The sequence below is a fragment of the Micromys minutus genome (assembly GCF_963924665.1).
Source record: "Micromys minutus genome assembly, chromosome: 29".
NCBI lineage: Eukaryota > Metazoa > Chordata > Mammalia > Rodentia > Muridae > Micromys > Micromys minutus.
In genome coordinates, this window is record NC_137964.1 from 24,150,079 (window position 1) to 24,176,025 (window position 25,947).

Consider the following 25,947-nt stretch of genomic DNA (forward strand, 5'->3'; position numbering starts at 1 on the left):
ATGAACTACCCCAGGGCTCATGGAGGTTTTCCAGTCAATAAAGTTCAATAAAGCTCCAGTGAGCCTCAAAAACAATGATTATGTTATTTATTTCTAAACACGCACAATATGAGGTCGTCATGTGACAGAAACCCCATAAGGTATCGAACGGGAGTAGTAACCTATTTCCAAAAATCTGAAAATAGTTCTGGGCCTTCTAAGCCTGACTACGACCGCAGGTGTGGGGCGCATGCGCGCAAACTCCCAAGTTGACCTCCTGGTGGCACCCTAGTGAAGCGGACCTTCTTCCCGACAGCCTGCGGAACACAACCGGTGGGGGGGAAAAACGTTATTCTCGCGAGGTCTCCGCTAGCGGCGGCGGAAGTAGCGGACACGTGACTGTCCTAGGCCGCCTTCGCCTTGCCCCCTCCCCCTTCTCGGAAACCCGGCCCCCTCACCCTTCGCCCACCCCAGAGCCGCGGTAATGGACCGTTTGGGTTCCGGAATTCCCTTGGATCCCATCTCTGGTACCAGGATAGCGGGACTTCTTCGAGTCCGGTTTGGGTGGTAAAGGCAGAGGGGGCAGTCAAGATGGGGGGGGAGGGAAATCTGCTTCCTTTATCTAGAAAGGAGGCGGGGCTGAGAGGGGATGGGATGGGGGGGTATGGAGGAGTCACGTGGGGCGTGTCGCGCGCTGTGTGCGCGCTGCGCCTGACCCGTCGCCCCGCCCCCTCTTCCTGCGGGGCGGGGGGTCGGGGGGAGGGGCGTCAAGATGGCGGCGGGGAGGTAGGCAGAGCCAGACGCCGCTTCTGCCGCCGCCGCCGCCGCCGCCGCCTCCGCTCCTGTCGCCTCCGGCTCCTCACCCGTTCACGGACCAGGAGAAGCTGTTCTTTCGTCGGGTCCGGCGAGGAAAGTAAGTCCTTCCCTCAGCCCTTTTCTTCTTCCACGCTCATCCTCCCGGACAGCCTCCCACTCCCACCACGGCTCCTCCGGGTCCGTGTGGGGCCGGCTGTGGGGGGAGGCGGCCACTTTACTGCTGTCTGCGCCTCGCTCGTTCGCTGCTTGGTCTCTTTCTGTCGTCCGCCCCGTTGGTTCCGGCATTCTCAGCCAGACATCTCTGGCTCTGACGGAGTCCCGCTGTCCCGAACCGAATAGCAGCTCCGAGGTCGGCTCATGCGGACTCCACCGGGGATCGCCTTCTCTTCTCTCACGGACCTGGGAAGTGTGGCGAAACTGAGGCGGACACCCTGTTAGATTCCGCCGGCCCATTGCTCACGGTTCCAGGAGCGGGAGAAAGGCACCGGGACGCCCTTCCTGGATTTTGTTCCCTGGCGGGTGGGGTGCGTGGGACACGTGGGGGACACCTTTTTACGCCTTGTCTTAGTGGGTTTAGGGTTTCCAGAAGCGAGTGAGTGCACCTTCAGACTCTGAGCTCAGTCCGTGCAGAGGGCGATGGCGGTTGGGCATTTGCTCACCTTAGCAGTGTTGGATATAGCGAACACCCAAGTTCCTCAAAGCTGTGTCTGCTGGTGTTTTCCCGGGAGTGGCGCGGGATGGGCTCCACCGCTCTGAAGCCTTGGATTTGCCCGAACCGGTGTGATTGTTGCTTTCCTGACCCTCTCGCATCCAGCTCCTCCCCTTTCCCTCCCGGCTTTGTGCCTCTGTTTGGTTAATATTTGCGGACTACTAACTTGATGCTCCCATAGAGAAAGCTCTTTTTATGTGCTTGCTCCATTTACTTGTGGGAGGCTTTTGTTTGGTGGAGTCGCTGGTTGAGAATTATGCGGGGTGGGGGGAGCTGGAGATAAAATTGAGAGCCCAAGAAACCATCGTTTTTATCCATTGAATAGCGCAGCCAATTGTAGCCGCACCCGGAAGTTTGTGCTGAACACGTGTTGGGAAGGTTATAAAAGGTCCCCTTTGACCTTTAAATGTCGATTGTTTGTAGTTTATGTGGAGTAAAATAGTCATATTTTCCGGACTTGAAGAATTAAGGGTGGAAGAAGGTTTGTAAAGCACCTACCTCAACTGTCCATTGAACTGTCAAATCTTAAGTGCCCAAGATCTTACTAGCATTTGCATAGAATTCTACCCATTAACATTCTTAATGCCCCCAAAGTCATGTTTGATTTTTATAAGCATTGGGGAAAGAATCATCATTTACGAAGAATGTGATTTCTGGGATGAAATGGCATTTGCAGAGGTGACTTCAGTTGGACAATACTTTTGATAGTACAGGAATATTAATTTCTGTTTTTCTCCCCAGACATTTTCTGATCTGGGAAGAATTCTTTCTCCTAGGTTCTGCGTGCAGTTTAACTTCATTCTGTGCAACTTCCTTCAGAATTTTACATCCAACTTTATCTTAATTGTATAAATGTTGAAAAAGAGAGCCTGTATTTATTTGTTATGTTTGCACTTTTGTATGTCTTAAATTCTTTGAAGTTACTACTAAAAAAATGGCCAATATGGAGACTGGTGGTTCTTGGGGCAGCGGGGTGCTTGTTTTTGAGGCTGTCAAAATTTGCACTATGCTGGCCTCCCAACTTGTCATAGCCTCCCTGATGATGAGATTATAGGCCTGCATTGTCATCATGTTTAGTCTTTTTTGTGCTTTAGAAAGATACGGTTCAAACAACTCAGTTGTTTGAACTGATGTGGTTTTTAGTGCTTTTCATAGTTTAAGTTGAACTTTGAGTTGTCACCTGCCAAGGGCAAGAATATACAGGTCTGTCCTTTCCAAATAGTCTCTCATGAGGTACAGTAGGTTCTAAGCTTTCTTGCTTAAAATTAAAATTTATCTAAAGAGGCTACTGAGATGGCATAGCTGGTTAAGACACTAGCTACTAAGTCTGACTACCTAGGATTTCCATGGTGGAAGAGGGGACAGGTTGTCCTTGGGCATCTACACATTGGAGCCATAGCACTGAACCCCCCCACCAATGTAAATACAAGTTTTTTGCCAAGACAGAATTTTAGCCTAGGCTGGCCTCTGCCTCCCAAGTGCTGTGATCCAAGGTGTGCACCACCACTGCCCAACAATAGTTTCTTGAAGAGCAGGAAGTCCTCAGAGTATAAGGTGATTCAAAACATATCAAATAAACTGACTGGTCAGGGTATAACAAATTAGAAAACTATTTCAGATTTTTTTTATTATATTCTACTTTAAAATGTTGGTGACCTAAACACAGAAAAGTCTCATAAAATGTTTGCTCTAGTTCCACCTGTGTGTTGGAATAGTTTTCTGTTCTATACTAAAATATTTAATTATGCTTACCATAAAATACTTTAACCTACTTTGACAGTGAATTCTGTTAGATTGTCAGTCACAGATGGAAAACAGTCTCTTGGTATCTATAGAGAATTGGTTCGAGACCCTGGAAAACGGTAAAAGTCTACAGTTTAAATCCCTTATGTAATAATGTCACTTTAAAAAAAACAATGTCACTTTTGCATGTTAAATATGCCCTTCCTCACTTCATCTCCAGATTGTTCACATAGCCTTCCAGGTGTATATGTGAGGAGGTATTAGCACTGATTACCCAGTGAACAGTCTACATGTTCATGCAGTACTTTTTTTTTAAATACGATTTTTAAAGATTTTATTTACTTTATTTATGTGCACTGTAGCTGTCCTCAGACACACCAGGAGAGGGCATCAGATCCCATTACAGATGGTTGTGAGCCACCATGTAGTTGCTGGGATTTGAACTCAGGACCTCTGGAAGAGCAGTCAGTGCTCTTAACCACTGTGCTATCTCTCCAGCCCCTTCATGCAGTATTTTTTATCTTTTGATGAACTTTGGGGTTTTTGTTTTGTTTTGTTTTGAGACAAGGTCTTACTCTGTAGCCATGGCTAGCCTTGAAGTTCCTGGGTAGACCAGCTGGCCTCAGTGCTGGGTTTTCATGTGTAGGAATCACATACTACCTTTCCCATTGCACTTTGGAATGTGGCATCTGTGGATGTGGTGGCCACTTACTGGGCAGGATTGTGGAAAGTTTGGAATTGGGCTCCAAGCTTGTGTAGCTGTTATCTTGTTACATTCTTCTCTTTAGTTAGGCTTTAGCTCCTTCTTTGTGATAAGGAGGATACTCTTGGGTTATGCTGAGGATGAAAAAAAAAACTAATCATAGAAAGTATTAAAGTTGCCAGAGCACTGGAGTCAGGATCAGTAATTCAAGGTCACCCTGGGAGAGAACCTGTCTCAAAAAACTTAATAAAACAGGTATTGCTCAACTGAATTTGAGGTAGTGGTAATGAGTTTTTGCTTTCCCTTCTCCTTTTTTTTTTTTGGGTAACAGGGTCTCTAGAACTCATTATGTAGACCAGGCTAGCCTGAAAGGTTTATCTGCCCACCTCTGCCTCCCGAGTGCTGGGGTTAATGGGGAGGGGTCCTCTGTTTGTTTGAGATAGGTTTCTCCCTAACAATCTGGCTCTCCTGGAATTACTTCAAAGAGATCCACCTGCCTCTGCCTCAGAGTGCTGGGATCAAAGGTGTTCCCGCTGTCACTCTCAGCTCTGTTTATAATTTTCAGGGTCATATGTATCTCCGGTTAGCCATGGACTCCTTATAAAGTTGAACACTACCTTGGACATCTTACCCTTCTACCCCCACTTTTGAGTGCAGGGATTACAGGCTCCCTGGAACTGAATGTCAGTTTTCAGTCTGTTCTGATGTTGAGTTTTTTTTTTTTTAAGATTTTATTTATTTATTTGTTGTATGTGAGTACACTATAGCTGTCTTCAGACACACCAGAAGAAGGTATCAGATCACATTACAGATGGTTGTGAGCCACCATGTGGTTGCTGGGAATTGAACTTAGGACCTCAGGAAGAACAGTCAATGCTCTTAACCACTAAGCCATCTCTCCAGCCCTGATGTTGAGTTTTTTATTTTGTTTTTTCAAGACAAGGGTTTCTATTTGTAGTCCTGGCTGTCCTTGAATTCAATCTGCAAATAGACCAGGCTAGCCTCAAACTTGGATCTGTCTGCCTCTGCTACCAGAATGTTGAGATTCAAAGGTGTACGACGATGAGTCTTGGAATTATATTTTGAAAGAGGTTTTTACTAAATCATGCAGGCTGGCCTGAACTCTGTATAGTTCATCCTGGTTTTGTGTGATCTATCTCAACCTCTTGAGTAGCTAGGGTCCTAGGCCTACTAGGTGGCCTTATGCTATTTAAGAATAAAGGGGAAAAAAACCAAACCACCTGTTTTGTTGTATTTTTATTTAAAGGTTTATTTATTTATTACATATAAGTACACTGTAGCTGTCTTCAGACACACCAGAAGAAGGCATCAGCTCTCATTACAGATGGTTGTGAACTACCATATGGTTGCTAGGATTTAAACTCAGGACCTCTGGAAGAGCAGTCAGTGCTCTGAGCCATCTCTCCAGTCCCGCCCCCCGCCCCCCCCACCCCCCCGCCTCTTTTTTTTTTTTTTTTTTTTTTTTTTTTTTTTTTTAGTTGGGACAGGGTTTTTCTCATGTAACCTTGGCTATCCTAAAACTCACTCTGCTAACCAGGATGGCTTTATAGATGCTCTTGCCTTTGCCTCTTTAATCTTGAGATTAAAGGCATTCACCACCCTGCTAGTCCTGTTTTGTTTTTTATTCAGGCAAAATTACTTGCTAAATAGTAACTATGAACATTTGGAAATGACTGCCTGCTGCCTTACATCTGATTATCTGCACAACTTAAATTTGAGACACTTGACTAGTATTTTATAGAACAATTATTTTTAAATTAAATTTTTTTTACTCATTTGCTTAACATCTCATTCACTGTCCCCCATTAATTTTTAAAATATATAATTTTTTGTCTTATTTTATGTATATCAGTGTTTGTATGCATGTATATCACATCATGCTTGGTGCCCGAGGAGGCAAGAAGGTGTTAGGTTCTCCTGAAACTGGACTTTTAGATGGTTATGAGTTGCCATGTGGGTGCTGGCTGATCTCAGGAGTTCTGAAAGAGCAGTGAGTACTCTTAATCACATAGCCATCTTCATTCAGCTCCTTATAAAACTATTTAAAAATGAATTATTGGATAGATTGCTGTCATTAAAAAATTTGTATTCTGAGCACCTTTATAGAGGCAATGAGAGGGGAGAGGGGATGGGATTGGGGGAAAGGAGATAACATCTGAAATGTAAATACAGAGAATAGCCAATAATAAAAAACATTTGTAATCTGGGGAGTCCAGTGGTGTGGCAGTTATATAAAAGAAAAGAGATCTTTCTGTATTCTCAGGTTTGTCAAAATAACTGTTAAGGGCCAGGGAAATGGCTCAGTAAATGTGCTTGCTGAAAAGCCTGACAGTCTGAAATTGATCCCACTGTGAAGTTGTCCTTTACTTCCTCATATGCCTTGCTCCTACCCCTGTTATCACACACATATATGTGCTAAAAACATTTCTCTTTTTCTTTTTTTTTAATATTTATTTTATTTATATGCATACACTGTTGCTGTCTTCAGACACACCAAAAGAGGGCATCGGATCTCATTACAGATGGTTGTGAGCCACCATGTGGTTGCTGGGAATTGAACTCAGGACCTCTGGAAGAGCAGTTAGTGCTCTTAACCACTGAGGCATCTCTCCCCCATTTTTTTTCTGTTTTGAGGCAGTATGCTTGGCTAACCTGGAACTCAGAGATTGGCTTATGCTCAGTGCTAGGATTAAAGGCATTTACCATGTCTTTAATTAGCAGAAAAATTTAAGACCTAGCACACAACTGTAATGACAGCATGCAGGAGGATTATGACTTCTGGGCGAGCCTCGGCTATGTGTAGTGAGACTATCAAAAGAAAAGAAACAGGGAAAAACCAGCTGCAGGCAGGCATTCACTCTATATCCCCCCCCCCCCCCATATTGAATACAGGAGTCTTAGAAGTTCTTAATACTGTCTTCAGATGAAGAAACAGTCTCGGTTTACTTGGCTGTATAACTGCACTAGTAGGTGATGCACACGGTATTTTTGGTCTGTTTCTGACTCTGTAGTGCCTCAGCTGCTTCCTCATGCCCCCATTTCACAGATGATGTCCTTGAATCTGCTCAGAGGCCTGAAGAGCTCTGCTGTCTTGTCTTGCTGTCTCTGCTGTCTTGTCTTGCTGATAAGGCTCAGTGTTGGTATTTAGTGGGTGCTTTACCTTCTGCTCTTGGGTAACATTGCTTATTGGGATTCCCTGCCAAAGTAGTATATGACTTCTTCACACCTTCCCTTATATCAATCAGCCTCTCTATGAATGCTTTAAAATGTGCTTTTGGTAAAAGTGGAACTTTGTTCTGTTGTTTTTCAACAACCTGTAACCCTGGCAAAAGTGGAACTTTTTGGTGTCCATTTGCAATTGATAATTCTGTGAGTTAATTAATTGTTGGGCTTGTTAGATTGCTGCATGTCAGATGTCCCCTTGAATTGAGGTGTAAACTTCTTGGTAGACACAGTGTCAGTTCCCCTACATGCAACTGTGTTTTGGATTTATACTGTGAAATGTTTTCCCCCTTGAGATTAAACAGCTTTTATAAAACTAGGAGCTTGGCCAGTGCAACTTTTAAGGGCTTTCTCCATTTAGCATTGAAGTTCTGTGATTCTGTTTCATATGATTAAATACTAAGAGTTGCTTAATGCGGTAAGAAAATGCAATAAGTGCTCTGTCTTCTTCTCTTGCTTCCTGCAGAAGAGAACAACTAGAAAATGTGTGCCCTACTGCCTGGAAAGCTCCATAAATTGATTCTCTATGTGAGAAAGATACATCATCTGTTCACATCATACTAGGTTTCTAGTGAGGTCAGAGGGTCCCTGTTCCCTTGTATTTTGTTGTTTTTTCCAGGGCTGGGCATTGAGTTCCAGCTCTTACTTATGTATGTTAGGCATTTTCTCTGAGCTTTATCCTTTTAAGTTGTCAAGTAAAAGTTGTATATGTTTTGGGGTGGGGGGGGAGAGGTTTGAGGCAGAGTTTATGTGTAATCCTGGCTGTTCTGAAACTTACTCCATAAACTAGGCTGGACTTGAACTCAGAGTTCCACCTGCCCCTGCCTTCTGAGTGCTGGTTGTGCATCACCACCACTTGATTTCTATGCTTGTTTTTGATACACAGAACCTTTGGAATGGCTAAAGAACTTTTTACCTCTGAGGTGCAGGGTGCTGGAGTGCTTTATGGCTCTCTGGGCATCATGTATTGTATGATTATTAAAACATTCTTCCCTTCCATATTTTTGTATTCATGATGTTCATTTTAAAGAAATTTGAAGGTCAGCATAGTGGCACAGACCTTTGATCCTAGGACTCAGGATCTCTGTTACTTTGAGGCCAGCCTGGTTTATAAAGAGAGTTCCAGGACAGCCAGGAACCCTGTTTTGGGGAAAAAGAAGTACTTAAAAAAGCTCAGTGAGGCCTTTAATCCTAGCCATACTTGGGTACTGAGAATCAAACCCTGGTCCTCTGCAAGAGCAACAAGCCATCTCTACAGCCCTAGTTCCCTTTTATTTTGAGTCAGGGTATGGTTATATGGGCTATTCTGGCCTGGTCTCCAGCTCATTTTTACCTCAGCTTCCCCTTAAACAGGAATTCTTCTTTCCATTTTAGTCTGTCTAGTATTTATTCCAAGACAGAACATTAAATTTTTGTGTCAATTTCTATCTCCTAGCTGGAAAGGACACCAGTGGGCTTTGGGAATTTGCTGTTCTGGAGTCTACTCTTTGGATCACTGTATCTACATGAACTTGAGCTCTAACTTTTAGGATGTATAGTCTGCTGCATAGATTGCTGTGAGTTAAGGTACTGTGGTGTGTGAAAAGTATGACTCCAGCAGGTTGGGGCATTACCTACACTGACTTTACTTAACCTTTTTTCCTTTCTGCCCAAGATGGTTTTCTGTCTCAGACTTACTTTCTTTTTTCTGGAATTTTCATAGAGAACTGGTTGATATGTCTTCATCCTTTCAACCTGGTTCTGCTTTCAGTTTCAGTCAAAATATCCACTCAACATTCGTGTTTGTTAGAACTTTTGTCCAAGTGATACACAGATAGATGTGACTTGGGCAGAGCAGAGGATTTCTCTTGAGTTTCTGTATATTAGTTTGTGGCTGTGGCTCTTTGCTAACCCTGTTTTGGAATGTCATGGATGCATCATTGTATCACACAGTTGAGGTATATTGTTTATATAGCACAAATTTATTTCCTGGGAAAAACTACTCACAATAATGTACATGTAATTTAGAGAATTTTAATTGGAGATGTTTAAAATTTTAAAATTTATTTATGGGTATGGGTTTAATATGCATGTATGTTGGTGTACCATGTTGGTACCTTGCTCCAGGAAGCCAGAAGAGGATGTTGGATCCTTTATAATTGAGACGCAGACAGTTGTGAGCAGTGATGTGGGTGTTATGAATTGAACCTAGGTTCTCTAGAAGAACAGCAAGTGTTCTTTCCAGCCCCTGAGTTTTAATTTTAAATCTATAGAGTTTCTTTGCTAAATATTTTGGAACACATTTGTCTTCTTCCAACCACTGCACTTAATGATTTACTTATTTTACATATATGAGTACATTGTCACTGTCTGTCAGACACAGTAGAAGAGAGAATCAGGGATTTCATTTCAGATGGTTATGAGCTGCCATGTGGTTGCTGGGAGTTGAACTCGGGACCTGTGGAAGAGCAGTCAGTGCTCTTAACTCTCCAGCCCCCATCACTGTAGCACTTCTAATGTCTTTCTATGTCTGCTCTACTCTAGCTCCTCTCAGTTTGCTTTTGTATTGGTGTCAGTAATCTTTCTAAATTAGAAACTAATGTGGGAAGCTGTCCTGTATCTGTAGTGGCCTGTAGAGGGAAACCATAACGTGTTCACCTATGGACCCTAGTGAGTTAGTTCATTGGAATGTAGTGTTTAGAAGTGTCTTTCTGGTTATTTCTTCCCTAGAGCTCAGTGTTGTCATCTACCTAGGAAGCTCTGCACAGTTCATTTTTTGCCTTCTTTGAGCTTGTAGTGTGTTTATTTTATTTATAGCCCTGGCTGTTCTGGGACTTACTTCGTAGGCCAGGCTGGCTTCAGACTCACAGATACAAGCCTGCCACTTCATTGTAAGTGCTGGATTAAAGGCTAATGCGCCACCATGGTCATTTTCATAGTGTTTTGCATAGATACTCTTAATTGTGCTTCTGTGTCCTTTCATTTTAGTGTGAGGTTTTCCAGGATCAAAGACTCTTTTCTTTTATTTTCTTTTTCTCACATGTAATGGGTTCTTCATAAGTACTGAATAAACCGCTTTGGTAGAAAATGTTTGATTGTGTTTAGAAGAAAGTTAATATTTTTCACTTTTTTCTAAAGATGGTGGAACCAGGGCAAGATTTACTACTTGCTGCCTTGAGCGAGAGTGGGATTAGTCCGAATGACCTCTTTGATGTGGATGGTGGAGATGCTGGGCTCGCCACCCCTACTCCCCCTTCAGTTCAACAGGTAACAGTTTTTCAAATCTTCCAGAATTTTTGTTTTGTAATTTACATTGTTATTTATTAATAACACTAGTAATTTTCCTGCTGTGGTAACGGGAATTGAACGTGAGGACTTGTACATGCTAGGCAAGCACTTTACTGTTGATATATAGCCTCAGTTCTGTAATTTACATTTTAGGAAAAGATACTGTTATCAGGCAGTGGTGGCACACACCTTTAATCGCAGCACTTGAGAGGCAGAGGCAGATGGATCTCCAAATTCCAGGCCAGTCTGATTTACAGAGAAGTTCCAGGACAACCAGGGCTATATAGAAAAGCCCTTTCTTAAAAAGAAACAAAAAAATATGTGTATATATAATAAATAAACGTTATCTTCAAAGATACATGAGAATGTCTGTAAGCTGTTTGCTTTTTTTTTTTTTAATGAGATGTTATTGACATTAAAACTAAGACATTACTTTTCCTATTGCTTAGCATTTATATGGGAAGAACATTAATATTCTTTACGGCTGACTTTGGTCTTATTTATTTATTTATTTGCCTTTGGTCTTTATTGAGACCTTTTTGGTGACTTCTGTTTACAATTAGTAAAAGAAAATATAAAGTTCTGATACTAGTTTAGCTTTGTGGAGATTTTATGCTGGCCAAGATTAGTTTGTTATAATAGGTGTACTGATTTTACATTTTGTTTAATTGTATTCTTTCTTCCTTCTCCTTTTCCTCTTCCTCTTCATTTTTCCCCCTTTTTTCCTCGAGACTGGGTTTCTCTGTACTGCTTTGGCTGTCATGGAACTCACCTTGTAAGATCAGTCAGGCTGGCCTCAAACTCAAGAGATCTAGCCTGCTCATGAGTGCTGGCATTGATGGAGTGAGCTATCATGGTCTTCTGGTCTGACTGTAAAGCTTGACTTTCTGTGTATGGTTCAAGAGTCTGAGCAAGGATTCTGCAGGCTATGCAAGTGCTCTACCACTGAAGTAGAATCTAGCTCTGCAGTTTTTTGTTTTTAATAAAACTAATGCAACTCTTGTTCTTGAAACAGTCTTCATTGCTGTCCACCCTTTTCTTTGTTACTTTCTCTGCAGTCGGTGCCACTTAGTGCATTAGAACTAGGTTTGGAGACAGAAGCAGCAGTTCCAGTTAAACAAGAACCAGAGACGATATCTACTCCCGCACTGTTAAATGTGAGGGTAAGAGCCACAGGGATTTCTTGTTATTCTAAAATAGTTTAGACTGGAAGCAAAAATATAAATATAAGCTATTAGCCTTAGCTAGCTTTGATCTTCCCAGTAGCAGAGGATACTAGTGTTTTGCAATCACAAAAATTTTTTTAAAGCCAAAATAAAGGATGATTGTGTTGTCTCGCTTCTTTCATTTTTGAGTGCCTTAGCTTTTGTTGCTTATTATTCTATAACTTTTATGATTAATTACGCTTTACATGCAGTTCTTTTTACTCTTACCTTACGTGTAGCTAATATTAGCAGAATCTGAGGGATCTAAAATTATCAGTTGAGCTGGTTAAAATTGTCAATATTTATTGTTAGTTTAAAAGTGATAAACATTAGTCTAGAAGATTTTTATTGAAAGAGTAAGCAAAGGGACAAAGGCTCTAGCTTAGTGCTAGATCCTGGGATGAGCCCGGCATCATAACAATACTTACACCAGTGATACACAGAAATACTCAGTGTCCTTAAAGCCACAAACTAACATTTTCAAATTGGCTTCTTTATTTACTTACTTATCCATTTATTTCTTTATTTTGAGATAGGGTCTCATGTAGGCTTGGGCTCAGCTTATGTTCTTCATGCCCTTGCTATGAGCAGCTCACAGTTCTGAGCTACTGTGCTCAGCTTCGCTTTGTCTTTTTACTTCACCTTCACCCTAGCAACACCAACGGTGTGTGGCATTGTCTGAGACTGTTGATAGTAACCACCTTATGTCTGGTATTTGGAGTTCACCTGGCTAGGTTATCCTTGTGATTTTAGTTTCTTTTCTTCTTCTTCTTCTTTTTTTTTTTAAACAAAAGTTTATTACAATGTACAACAACAGGCTCCAGGCTAACACATCATTCATGCTAGCTATTTATTAGGCAGCAAAAATGTTATGATAGGGAATCCAGGTGTTTGACAGGTTACAGGATAACACTTCATTTTAGTTGTTATGGCAGGGAATCCAGATGTTTAGATAGGAATGGAAGAGGAGGGTCACCATCACCTCAGATGTGAGGAACAGCTTACTTTTTTACCAGATTTCTTAATTCTACTTGTGGCTGGGGGCTTTTCCTTTCCCCCCAGGTCTTGGCTTTTAGCTCCTAGAGTTTCTTCTGCTCCTCCTTTTGTTTCTGCTTGAAAGTCTTATCTTCCTCCTCAATTTCCTTGGCCTGCTTCTTAGGCTGTTTCAGGAGCTTCTTTTTGCCACCTTCTCCGACCGACATGGCTCTTCTAGCTCCTTCACCAGACCCTGGTGATTTTAGTTTCTAGGATTTATTGTAACCTGTATGATAGCAGCATTGAATAGGAAAGATGCCGGTTATGTCTTTGGTCATGTAAAGATACTCTTGCCATACTTCAAGATCCAACTTGGACTCCTGGGAGACATGTGGTAGAAAACCGAGCTCCTCAAGCTGTCCTCTGACTTCCACACATTTGCCCTCTCAGTAAATCAATTTGTGGAGAAAGTTAAACACTTTTTTCTTTTTTTTTTTAATTTAAAAAAGAAATGCAGGGTCTGGAGAGATGGCTCAGCAGTTAAAAGCACTAACTGTTTTCTCAGAGGTTGAGTTCAATTCTCACCAACCATATGGTTCACAACCATCTATAATGGGTTCTTATGCTTTCTGGTGTGCCTGAAGACAGTGACAGTGTACTCACATATATACAATAAATAAATCTCTAAAGAAAAGAAAGAAATATAATGTTAAAATCATAAACCTGCCCTCAAAAAGCTCAAATGACTCAGTTAAGAGCTATTGGTATTGTAGAGCATCTATACTAGGCAGATGACATGTGCCTGAAACTCCAGCTCAAGGGGTATCTGGTACTTCTAGCCCCACAGACACCTGCACATACAGGTAACCATTCAAATTAAAAAAAAGCATTATGAAAATTGTTTTTCCTTTGTTTTTTTGAGTCTGGGTTTTTCTGTGTAGATCTGACTGTCCTGGAACTTGCTCTCTAGACCAAGCTGGCCTTGACCCTGGAGATCTGCCTGTCTCAGCTTTTGGTGTGCTGTCATCACCACTCAACAACAATAGAGATCTTAATAAATATTGGACTCAATAAAATCTAGGCCTTCAGTGGTTTATATAGTTTGCTTAGAGTTGTCTGTCTAGTTGGCAGTATTGGCTGTGGAATCTTCTTGTTACTAGGCTTATTAGAGTTATTGTAAGTCATAGTTGGTTTAGGATAGCTGCCCTTTATAATTGTCTTGATGGTTGTATAAAACATCAAATTACTACTATACCTTTTCCTAAGTGTTTTGTTTTAACGTGATAATTTATAGCTAGTCATTAAGTTAGAAATAAAGTACCATTACTTAAGCAAGAATAGAATAAAGTTTAGATTGGGTGTGTGTTGGCTGTGGGTTGATAAATGCCCTAGCAGGCATGTGGTCAGAGGACAACTTTTGGTGCCCATCCTCACTTTTTTAACCTTGTTGGAGACAGGGTCTGTCCCTGCCTCCCACATAGGAGCACTGGGCTTACAGGTGTACTTTGATTGCCTGACTTCTGTATTCGGAATTCTGGGGATTCGGGGTCCTCATACCGTCACCAGTCAGCTCACCCTCTGAGAACACTCTCCAGCCTCTAGTTTTAGATTTCTAAATGGCCTAAAGTATGCAGACTATTAAAGTCAAATTGAGTGTGTGAAATGTTTTCTTTTTTAGCAGCAGCCTCCATCCACTACAACATTTGTGCTGAATCAAATAAATCAACTTCCGACCTTGGGATCTACAATTGTAATGACTAAAACACCACCTGCAACAACGAATAGGCAAACCATCACTTTGACAAAGTTTATCCAGACCACTGCAAACACACGCCCATCAGTTTCAGCACCAGCAGTACGAAATGCCATCCCCCCGGCTCCTTCAAAAGACCAGGTTCAGTTAAAGGATTTACTCAAAAATAATAGTTTAAACGAACTCATGAAACTGAAGCCACCTGCCAATATTGCTCAGCCAGTTGCAACTGCAGCTAGTAAGTTCGTTTCCAGTTATTTGAACTTTGTTTTTCCCAAGCAGCTTTTTTTTTTTTTTTTTTTTTTTGGGGGGGGGTGTGTGTGTTTGTTTGTTTTATAAATGGTTTTGGATGTTTTGTTTAATATTTATTTTTTCTTAGTGTGTGCCTGATTATATGTATGTGCACCGTATTATAAAGTACCCATGGAGGCCAGAAGAGGTCATCAGAATCCACTGGAACTGGACTTTACACTTTTTTTTTTAAATAAAGATTTGTTTATTTTATGTATATGAGTTTAATGTTGCTGTCTTAAGACACACCAGAAGAATGCATCAGGTTGCGAGCCACCATGTGGTTGCTGGGAATTGAACTCAGGTCCTCTGGACGAACAGTCAGTGCTCTTAACTGCAGCCTCCTTCTTCCTTCATTTCAAACTATAGTATAAGTTTGTTTTGTTTTTGTTTTTGTTTTGAGAGACAGTCTTGTCTGGGCCACTGTATACTCTCAGTGACCTCCCTGCCTCAGATCAAGTTCCTGACTGCAAGAATTACAAACATGCAGCACCTTGCTTGGCTAGATGTAGTGGTTTTCTTACTGTTTTTAATTCCAAAAGATGGTTATGTATGTGGATCTATTTGTGTACCATCTGTGTGCATTATCCATGAAGCTAGAAGACAGTGTCAGATTTCCTTGTAGCTGGAGTAACAGAGGAATGTAAAGTTGACATGTGCCCTCTATTCAGCACCTTACCAGGTTTCTCATTGAGCCTGGAGCTCACAATAATGGCTACTTTGTCTTGTTCATAAACCACAAGCATTCTGTTGTCTCCCCTTTGCTGACAGTACAGGTGCATGCTGCAATAGCAAGCTCTTATGTAGGCTCTATTTATTTATTTATTTATTATTTATTTATTTATTAGTTATTAAGTACACTGTAGCTGTGTTCAGACACACCAGAAGAGGGGCATCAGATCTCAATTTCAGGTGGTTGTGAGCCACCATATGGTTGCTGGGAATTGAACTCGGGACCTTTGGAAGAGCATTTGGTGCTCTTAACCACTGAGCCATCTCTCCAGCCCCTTATATAGGTTCTTATCATGTAGACTTGGGCCCTTATGTTTGGGCAGAGAGCACATTGCAGAGTAAGCCATCTTTTCTAGTTTACTGTGTTGTTGGTCTGAATTTTGTAAACAAACAAAAACAACAAAAAAGGAATGAATTTGTGTGTGATCTTGCCAAGGGAGCATGCTAATCTTTGTATTGCTCTAGTTGTAGTGTATGTGTTGCTTAAGGAAGCCTACCTGTATTTTGTTTGTTTGAAGTGAACCAGAGAGGTATCTCAGAAGTAATGCTGGTTTTTGGTATTTGTACTAAATTAAGTAATTCTGGTATCTTGCTTATGAAATTCTTTTCATAGTTTAAAATTTTCTTATGTACAGTTTTTCCTTTCTTTCTTTAGACAGAGTTTTACTATATAGCCCAAGTTGGCCTGGGAATCCCTATGTGAACCAGGATGGCCTTACTCACAAATCTGCCTGCCATGGCTTCCTGAGTGCTGGGATTAAGAATATCTTCCATCCAGACAGGCCCATATTCCCTTTTCATTTATTGGTTTGCTTAAGTGTTTTATAAAATGGTACAGCTTTGAGGCTCAGTAAGTGCACTTGGGTTTGATTCTCAGCATCCACATCAGGCAGGTCACAATCACTAACTTCAATTCCAAGAGGATCTTATGTCCAATTGTAACCTTTGGAGGCACTGCACACATATGGTACATGTTACATATACTCAGGCATATATACATATAAATATACATAAAATACTAAGTAAATCTTCAAAATAACCTACAGCAATTTTAATGCTGTCATGGTTATGCTTAATTTAGTGGTATAATATTTTGATAGTCTTTTGTTTTTTAAAATGAATAATAAACAGTTGCATTTTTAAACTAGAGGAAATGAATTGAGACATGTAAAATGTAATCTACTTTTCTTCCTACAGCTGATGTCAGTAATGGTGCAGTTAAAAAAGAATCTTCTAATAAAGAAGTAGCAAGGATATGGATAAATGACATGAAGATGAGGAGTTTTTCCCCCACTATGGTGAGTTGTAAACAGTAGTATTACTATTTCTGTGTAATGTAGAAGTTACTTGGTTAAAATTACTTTAGGAAAATCCCACCAGAGGCAGACAGATCTCTGAGTTCAATGCCAGCCTAGTCTACATACTGAGTTCTAGGACAGTCAAGGAGAAACCCTGTCTTGGGAAAAAAGAAAGTTAGTTCTTAGGAAGCTTGTTGATTGCAAGTAGGTTAATTAAAAAAACTTAGGGCTGAACTTACATCTTTCATGAGTAGTGGTGTTTCTGCAGTTATCACAGTATTTACCATATGATAACTTGGTGGAATTCAAATAACTGATTGGTTAGGAGCTGTCAAATCATGCAGTGATCTGGATGAGTTTTCACAATAAGTTTTTTCCTTAACTGACAGTGCTGTGTGCCTCACATTCATTAGATAGTGTTTCTGGGTGGCAGTGAGTGTTGCTGAGGACTTTGCTTCATGAGTTCCTTTTCAGTAAACATAATATTTAGTACCATCTATATTCAAGGAATTGTATGAGAAACATCAAAAGGTATAATGTAGAGAGAGTGTGGTGGCACACTGCTTTAAAGCTGAGGGAAGAAAAGGTATAATAAAGGCTCTGGGATATGAGTAAAGACACCATGACTTTGCCTCTGTAGGCTTTATGGAGTAGGAGTGACGGACTTGACAGGGATTCAGAAGGAGACACAGGCACTGAGGTGCTATTGGTTCTGCTTTCAGATCAATGAGCTAAGACATACAGAAGATACGGCAGTGTGAGATCAATTCTATAGGACTGTGGTTGTAAATTAAATACATGCTAGAGGAAGAAGAGCCTAATTGTGGTTTAGAGTGGATAGCATGGTTTGAGGAATATTTACAAAGAGGAAAAAAATGTCAAGATGGTCATCGTGTTTATATTTGCACATTCTATAAAATCTTGGTGTGATAGCTTGTGCTTTGCTGTGTCCCACCATTCTCCCATCACCTCATTTTTTCAAGTCCTGGATTGAAGAGCAACTGGTGTTGGACAGAAATGTTTGAGCATTGAGAGGCAAAGTAATTCCAGATTTCGGCTTGAGGGAGCAGAACCCCGTGGGTGGCTCATTTATGTGTAGGTTGTCGTTGCTGTTTACCTTTGGACAGGCAGGAAAAGCCCCACACTGGCCCTTTGTCTCTATACTTACGATTGATTGTACTTTTGTGTTACAGAAGGTTCCCGTTGTTAAAGAGGAGGATGAACCAGAAGAAGAAGATGAGGAAGAAATGGGTCATGCAGAGACCTATGCAGAGTATATGCCAATAAAATGTATGTGTTTTGGATTTGTCAAAATGACAGACTCAAGTTCATCTCGAACTTGTCTTAAACCCCTAAATGTTAGTGCCTGACAATGCCACGTTCCTCAAGATTTGACAAATGAGAGCTATGAATAGTTTTTCTCTCCTCCCTCCTTTTCCCATCCCCTCTCTTTTTAATGGACAAGTTCTTGTGAAGTCCAGACTTGTCTCAGCCCCATATTTGCTTCGTGGGATTACAATCATGTCCCATAGTACTGGTTATGGTTTACTGTGTTCTCTCTTTTAAACAAATTTAGAATTTTGTCTGAGGCTAGTCTTTAAAAGCCATGACAATAAATTCTTGGAATTGTTTATTTTGTTGCTAGCTAGTTTTGCTTATGTAAGTATTGTTTATAAAATTAAGGTAAATTATGTAGATACAAATATACATTGTGAGTTTACACTAGTTTTCACACCTCATCCAAATCATAGGCACATTGGAACCTTCTTTTGATTCTTGGGGATTTTGATGTTTGTCTTTTTGTGCTTGGAATTCTTTGCTATGCTGGCCTCTAACTTATAGTGATCTGCTCTCTGAATGCCTTGAGTGCTGAGCTTAAAGGTGTGAGCTGCCTTGCCTGTGGTCCATACCTTTTTGTTTTGGTTTTACTTAGTCTTTTGCTTTAAGCTTATGCTTGTTTTGGTTCTGAGTCAATCCTATACTGGGATTGCCATCAAGAGCCACTAGGCTTGACTTCATTGATTTTTATTAATGCTATTTTTCTGCCTTTTGTCTATGTGAGTAACATTTTGGTGGTCATTATATGAGGTTGAAAGTAAACTTTTAGTTTTTGTATAAAAATTTAAACCTTTTTGCTACATAAGAGTAATAAGAGGGAAAATTGTCTAGATTTTATTTAACCTTTTAACATCCAGTGTTTTTGTATTTATTTAGTTTGTTCTTCAACTCATGGTCTCAGCCACCTCATCTCATGATGTGTGGGGGCTGGCATGGAATACTGCCTTTCTGCCTCCTGAGGAGGTCTGCTTTTAAACTAGATTTTTTTTTTTTTTTTTTTAATCATCTGTCTCTAAACTGTGTAGTTGGGTAAATTTGAGTAGTACATTACAATTAGTAACTTTATATACAAGCTCAAAGTGAGTAGTTAGTGTTTTCTCTGTCATAAAACAAGTATTGTACTATCTTATTACTGGAAATGTTACTAGAATGACTTATATGAGACATTTTAAATCTTTGTTTAGTAAAAATTGGCCTGCGTCACCCTGATGCAGTGGTGGAGACTAGCTCTCTGTCCAGTGTCACTCCTCCTGATGTTTGGTACAAAACCTCCATCTCTGAAGAGACCATTGATAATGGCTGGCTCTCCGCATTGCAGCTTGAGGCAGTTACCTATGCAGCCCAGGTAATTAGTTACGTTTTATGGTTTATGTTGCTACATAAAGTTTAAATTTTGTTTGTCTCATTCATTCATTCATTCATTCATTCATTCATTTATTAAGACATCTCTGTATAGTCTTGGCTATTCTGGAACTCTCTTTGAAGACCAGGTTGGCTTCAGATTCACAGAGATTCAGCTGCCTTTTCCTCCCAGTGCTGGGATTAAAGGTGTGTACCATAATACCTGGCTCAATTTATGTATATGTATGTGTCTCGTGAGTGAATTCCAGATGTGTTGGGTAGGTAACGACAGGCCAGTGGAGGAAGTTGGATTCTTTTCACCCCAAGCTAGTCATAGTTGTTATTTACTTGATCTGAACTGGGAATCAAAGTTCGGGTACTCTGGAAGTATAGCAGATGCTCCTAACCTGAGCCTACTTTCCAACCCCTCTAAAATACAATTTTAATAAAGGTGTATTTTCCTCGTCAGGAACACTTGGAAACGGAATTTTTCTAAATTTCTCTTGTTAGCCGGGTGTGGTTGGTACATGCCTTTAATCCTAGTAGAGGCAGGCAAGTCTCTGAGTTCTAGGCCAGCCTGGTGAGTTCCAGGATAGCCAGGGCTACACAGAGACCTTGTCTGGGAAAAACAAAAATAAGAAGTTATATATTAAGAAAGGAGAAGGTATAGCGGCTATCTGTAGAGTGGCTGCTAGTAGAAATCACAAGTCCTGATCTCTAATCTTACTTGGGACTTTCTTAGTGTGGAGCCTTCATTTATTTTTTTATCTAAGATTTAAGACTTGAGTTTTTGGAATTTAAAGTATATGTTTCTTTTCCCTGTCTAAAGACTTGGGTTCCCATACTATTGGATGGTTACTAAACTGGCAGTTCTATGCTGCTCAGGTACTATTGGTAATGTGCCACCTGATTTTGTTTCAACTTCATTTCTGTAAGATAAGCAATGTTGTTAGGAGCCAGCTGTCCCCAGGTAAGTATCACGTGAAAGTTGACACACATTGTCAGGCAGGTGTTCAGAGGAGTTGGGGAGTCAGCCACCTCGCCAGTTTATTGGCTTTATATAGCAGGGAAGAAGGAAAAGAGTTTAGTTTCTATCTGTAGAGGATATTCATGGAAGTGGTCACTCATATCAAACTGCTCATTTGTTGTGGTTTTAATTGGGTGGGAGCTTATTTATTAAAGCATGGCCAGTTTATCACTAGTTGCTTTGATGAGAAAGTGACGTTTTCCCTATTTATCTCCTTTTTTAGCAACATGAAACATTCCTCCCTAATGGAGATCGTGCTGGCTTCTTAATAGGTGATGGCGCTGGTGTAGGTAAAGGCCGGACAATAGCAGGGATCATATATGAAAACTATTTGTTGAGTAGAAAAAGAGCATTGTGGTAAGTTCCAAGGCTGACTGGTTAGCATATCAATTTGGCTGACTGATTAGCATATCAGGATGAATTTAAGTGTATATTTGTTGTAGTGTCAGGATCTGACTTTATTCTTTAGTTCTATCCAGAAGTAGAATTATTAATTTGATTTACCTTTTTTTTAAAAATTTTTGGACAGGTTTAGTGTATCAAATGACTTAAAATATGATGCTGAAAGAGATTTAAGAGATATTGGAGCAAAAAACATTCTGGTCCATTCATTAAACAAGGTATGGAAGCTTCCCTTTTCTTTGGGGCTATTAATCAATGTATTACTGACTTATGTATAAGAATGGGAGTAATTTTTGGGGAGAGTTGGGGAGTAGGGTTTGTTACAAGGACTAAGTGAGCTATTCCACATAACATGCCAAGCCAATGGCATTGTCATCTTGTTCTCCGGTGTTACATTGTTTTAGTTTCTAGAGTGCTTTCTATGCCTGTATATATACAGAATTGAAAAGTAGTGCACATGTTACTATAGTCATCACATTTGTGCATCCTAGAGAGAATCATTCTGATTTATAAACTGTTGGTATTTGTCTAACAATGGAATTGAATGACTTTGCTTATGTTAATGTGGAACATTACAAGAAAATGGGTGTTTATATTTAAAACACATTTTAACATGATTAAAATTTTAATGCTTGGGTTGGCAAGATTGCTCAGTGGTTAAAAGCACTGACTGCTGTTCCAGAGGTCCCTGTTCAATTCTCAGCAACCACATGGAGGCTCACAACCATCTCTAGTGGGATCTGATGCCCTCTTCTGGTGTGTTTGAAGAAAACATACAGTATATTCATATATATATAATAAACAAATCTTAAAAAAAGAAACAATTTTAATGCTTACATAGCATATTCTATTATTTTTAAGATAGACTTACTACATATATTAGCCTATGTTGGTCTCTTAACACAGAACTATCTTCCTATCTTTCCCTAGTGCTAAGATGAAACATGCTTGTCATAAATATTGTTTCTTTTATTTTTTGAGACAGGGTCTCACAATGTAGCCTTTTCTGTCCTGGAACTTGGTATGTAGACCAGACTGGCCTCAAACCCATAGTAATACACCTACTACTGACTCATGAATGCTGGGTTTATAGGCATGTACCACCAAGTCTGGCCTTCTGGCATAAATCATAATATGTACTATGTGCTTTTTTTGTGGGTTACAAAGTTTCATACAAATATGTTCCTACTAGACTTGAAAATCTGTTTCTCATATGGCCCATTTTTGAGATCCAGGTCCTTACTGCCTTTTCTTGTGGTATGTCAGTGACTTTTCTGATTAGGTTATATTTAGTTGAGTAGATCTGTAATTAATGTGCTATATTTTGAATGACTATAGTTTAAATCTAAAACATGCATCTAACATCTAGGTATGTTTATTTCTGAGCAGGGTAACTGAGGACAAATTACTCAGAATTCTGTTTGGAATTGCTGGGGATAGAACTTAGGGCATGCCTGGTGCTGTGCTCAACCACTGAATCACACCCCTCCCCCCAGCTTATTTGTTAAACCTTCTCACGTTCCTCTATTTAACCAGCCTGAGTTTGGCTTATAGTATAATGAGTACACAGTAGGTACCATGCAGCCACTATTGTAGCTTTCTTAGGGAATCTGATGTGATAGGTGTGTATTTGCTTGTTTGGTATTTTGGTGATATGTGTACATCTTTGTAGAGTAAGTTTCATGAGTTGAACCTATTATGTTGAGTATTGTAATTTGAGTGGATACTCCTGCAAGGAAGGTGTACTAATTAAATTCTTCTGCCTTTTTCTTCTTCTTTTAGTTTAAATATGGAAAGATTTCTTCCAAACACAACGGGAGTGTGAAAAAGGGTGTTATTTTTGCTACCTATTCTTCCCTTATTGGTGAAAGCCAGTCTGGTGGTAAATATAAGACCAGATTAAAACAGCTTCTGCACTGGTGTGGTGAAGACTTCGATGGAGTGGTATCCTTCAGTAGAAACTGTTCAGTTTTAATGGCATGAAAAGTTATGTATAGATAGAACTTTACCAAAAAAAAAATGTTACAGAGTGGGTTTTTTGGGGGTGATCAATTTAATAGAGTCCCAGGATTCCAGTCTTAGGAAACTGGAAGATCATTGTCTGGGTTTGGGGGGGGTTGCAACATCCTCTGTTCCCCACTGGGGTTCATGATGCCTGCTCTCATGATAGTGAGTGCTTGAGGAGACTGAGTAAGCAGCATTCATGTAGTACTTCCCATCGTATTTGCTTACAGTATAGCTTCTGCTGTCCTGAGAACCTCACATTCTGAAGTGCTGTTTTAACTTAGTTGCCAGTTTATGGCTTTCTGAAATTGCCCCTGTAGAGCATAATCCTCGCCTCAGTGGATCCTTTTCTATATTCTGTTAAGAAACTCAGCTGAAGTGAATAGCACATTGAGTGAATGCCTCAGAATTTTTAGTATAAAGGAAAGGAAAAGATGAGAGAGAGGTCTTCGTCTATGTATGGAATTTTAAGACCGACCCCTGTAGGCTCTTATGCTAATAAACCATACTCTTGAGTAGATAGCTCCTGCCTTGTGATATATTCCTTAGCTCTTCCTTACAGATAGTGTTTGATGAATGTCACAAAGCAAAAAACTTATGTCCTGTTGGCTCTTCAAAGCCAACCAAAACAGGCTTGGCTGTTTTAGAGCTTCAGAACAAATTGCCAAAAGCCAGAGTTGTGTATGCCAGTGCCACTGGTGAGTATACATTTAATCAGAAAGATCTTTGCATGTTACTTTCGCAGCTATAATATTTTTGGATGTTTACTAGGTGCTTCTGAACCACGCAACATGGCCTATATGAACCGTCTTGGAATATGGGGCGAGGGAACTCCATTCAGAGAATTTAGTGATTTTATCCAAGCTGTGGAACGCAGGTAATGAGGCTCATGGCCCTGTTTTTGCCAGAACTGTTTTTGTATGGTAGTCCTGCTTTATTTATTGATAGTTACTGTGTGTTTTAATTTTGTTCAGAGGTGTTGGTGCCATGGAAATTGTTGCTATGGATATGAAGCTTAGAGGAATGTACATTGCACGGCAGCTGAGCTTTACTGGAGTGACCTTCAAAATTGAGGAAGTTCTTCTTTCTCAAAGCTATGTTAAAATGTATAACAAAGCAGTCAAGCTGGTGAGAAATATTGTCAGTGTATTTAATGTGCCTGATAGTTGTTTTTAATGAGTATTATTTATTGAAATCTTTTCAACATAGAAGAATGTTTTTAGGCTATAGAACAACAAATGATCACAGTTGTTTATTTGACCATATTTTCTTACTTTTTATCCTAATTCATATTCATTTCATGTTGAATACACAGTTAAACAGTATTGCTATATCTTAAAATGATGGTTTTAGGTAGTATACTTTTTGATACATTTATGTATAACCATTCTACAAATTGTCCAGTGACTGCAGATTATTTTGGTTGAAGGAGTCCCTTAATTTTTGTGAAGATGGGGTCTCACTGTGTCATTGGTGACTGGTCTAGAACTCCCTATGCTATGTAGACTAGACTGGCCTTGAACTTACAGAAATTCTCAAGCCTTCTGAGTGATGGAACTAAAGGGATGTGCCAACACGTCTGACTTAAGGGATCACTTTTAAGTAATGACATTCAAAGATACATGTAAAATTTTGTGTATTTTCAGTGGGTTATCGCTAGAGAGCGATTTCAGCAAGCTGCAGATTTGATTGATGCTGAGCAAAGAATGAAGAAATCTATGTGGGGTCAGTTCTGGTCTGCTCACCAGAGGTTTTTTAAGTACCTGTGTATAGCATCCAAAGTGAAAAGGGTGGTGCAGCTGGCCCGGGAAGAGATCAAGAATGGAAAGGTAAGGTTTACACAGTGTGTTCCAGGACAATGAGGGCTAAACAGAGAAAATCTGTCTCTAAAAGAAAACAAAACAAACAAAAATGAAAAGTGCCAGGCGGTGTGTTTCTATAGTTTTAGCACATGAGAGACAAACTAGAGGATCTCAAGCTCAAGGCCAGCTGGGGCTATATCAGAGTTTGAGTTGGGATTTAATGACTGTTGAGCATAGAATAACAAATATGAATGTTGTGTAGTTTGTTCAGTAATGTTCTTTTTCTGAATAACTATATTATTCTAAGCTTGCTAGCTTTGGTTGATTATATATCTGTTTAAAACTGCCTTGCCAGTGGTGATAAATACCTTTTATCCCAAAGTTTGGGAGAAAGAGGCAGGAAGATTGAGAGTTTGGGGACAGCCAGGACTATAGAGAGTGAAACACACATACATGCATGCATACAAACAAACACATGCATTCACACACAAAACACTAAACATAATGAATTCCATGAGGTCAGGGACATTTGTCCTGTTCTCTGTAATGCATTTATTTCTTCTAACTTCCTTTCTGGGGATTGGAGGGAGACAGGGTCTTTACATATCCTTGACTGTCCTGAAACTCAGATCTGCCTGCCTCTGCCTCCTGAGTGCTGAGATTAAAGGCAAGTGCTACTATGCCTGGCTTTCTCCACTTTTGACCCAGCTCACATAGAATAATTGAAGCCCAAACTACTTTAATGGGGTGGGTCACTTTTTGAAATTAAAAAAAAAAAAAAAAAACAACTTTTTAAACTAGATATTTAGCATGTACCTTGGTGAGAAGCTATAGTTATATTACTCATAGTTGTGTTTTGTGTTTTCTAGTGTGTTGTTATTGGTCTGCAGTCTACAGGAGAAGCCAGAACTTTAGAGGCCTTGGAAGAGGGTGGAGGAGAACTAAATGATTTTGTTTCAACTGCCAAGTAATGTCTTTAAATTTCTTTTTGACTGTTAGATGAATCTTTAGCATTTTCTTTAAAAGTTGTTCTTATCTGAGTTTTCAGGGTTCTGTGCTTTCTTTTCTGGAAAATAATAGATAACTCAAGGTCTAGAAATGCTGAGCATTTTGGTGACTTTACATATAGCATTTAGACTAATAGAGCTGGGTTTTGTTTTATAAATCTTGAAGCTTGTTTAACATCAAAGTTAGTGTTGTCTGTTTCAAATAATCCTTGCTTTCTTAAGCGGCGTTTAGTTTGACATAATATGATAAAATCTGTTCTTAACATTCAATATTGGGGTATAGAAAGATGTTTTTAAATCCATATTGCTCTC

The 25,947-nt window shown here is 40.0% G+C and overlaps 1 protein-coding gene and 1 pseudogene across 6 annotated transcripts in view; one reads left to right on the top strand and one right to left on the bottom strand.

Moving 5' to 3' along the window:
- The first annotated feature begins 755 nt into the window (after positions 1-755).
- Positions 756-25,947, top strand: part of SBNO1 (strawberry notch homolog 1) — a 51,320-nt gene continuing 26,128 nt past the window's right edge. For 2 of the 5 annotated variants that reach the window (XR_013975612.1, XM_080940970.1), the window contains exons 1-15: positions 758-892; positions 10,311-10,439; positions 11,519-11,623; positions 14,319-14,631; positions 16,614-16,714; positions 17,908-18,004; positions 19,237-19,397; positions 20,644-20,777; positions 20,950-21,040; positions 22,605-22,766; positions 23,389-23,524; positions 23,598-23,703; positions 23,801-23,954; positions 24,473-24,655; positions 25,498-25,595. Coding sequence is in view for 4 of the 5 variants with exons in the window: in XM_080940970.1 (XP_080797096.1) it covers positions 10,311-10,439; positions 11,519-11,623; positions 14,319-14,631; positions 16,614-16,714; positions 17,908-18,004; positions 19,237-19,397; positions 20,644-20,777; positions 20,950-21,040; positions 22,605-22,766; positions 23,389-23,524; positions 23,598-23,703; positions 23,801-23,954; positions 24,473-24,655; positions 25,498-25,595 (1,970 nt within the window). In the remaining variant the exon portion in view is untranslated. Of the gene's footprint in view, positions 893-10,310; positions 10,440-11,518; positions 11,624-14,318; positions 14,632-16,613; positions 16,715-17,907; positions 18,005-19,236; positions 19,398-20,643; positions 20,778-20,949; positions 21,041-22,604; positions 22,767-23,388; positions 23,525-23,597; positions 23,704-23,800; positions 23,955-24,472; positions 24,656-25,497; positions 25,596-25,947 lie in introns of all 5 variants that reach the window. The other 3 variants (XM_080940971.1, XM_080940972.1, XM_080940973.1) reach the window with 3 other exon arrangements.
- On the bottom strand, positions 12,644-12,867 carry LOC308439243 (translation machinery-associated protein 7-like; annotated as a pseudogene). The gene has a single exon. The product of its transcript is annotated as a translation machinery-associated protein 7-like (transcript).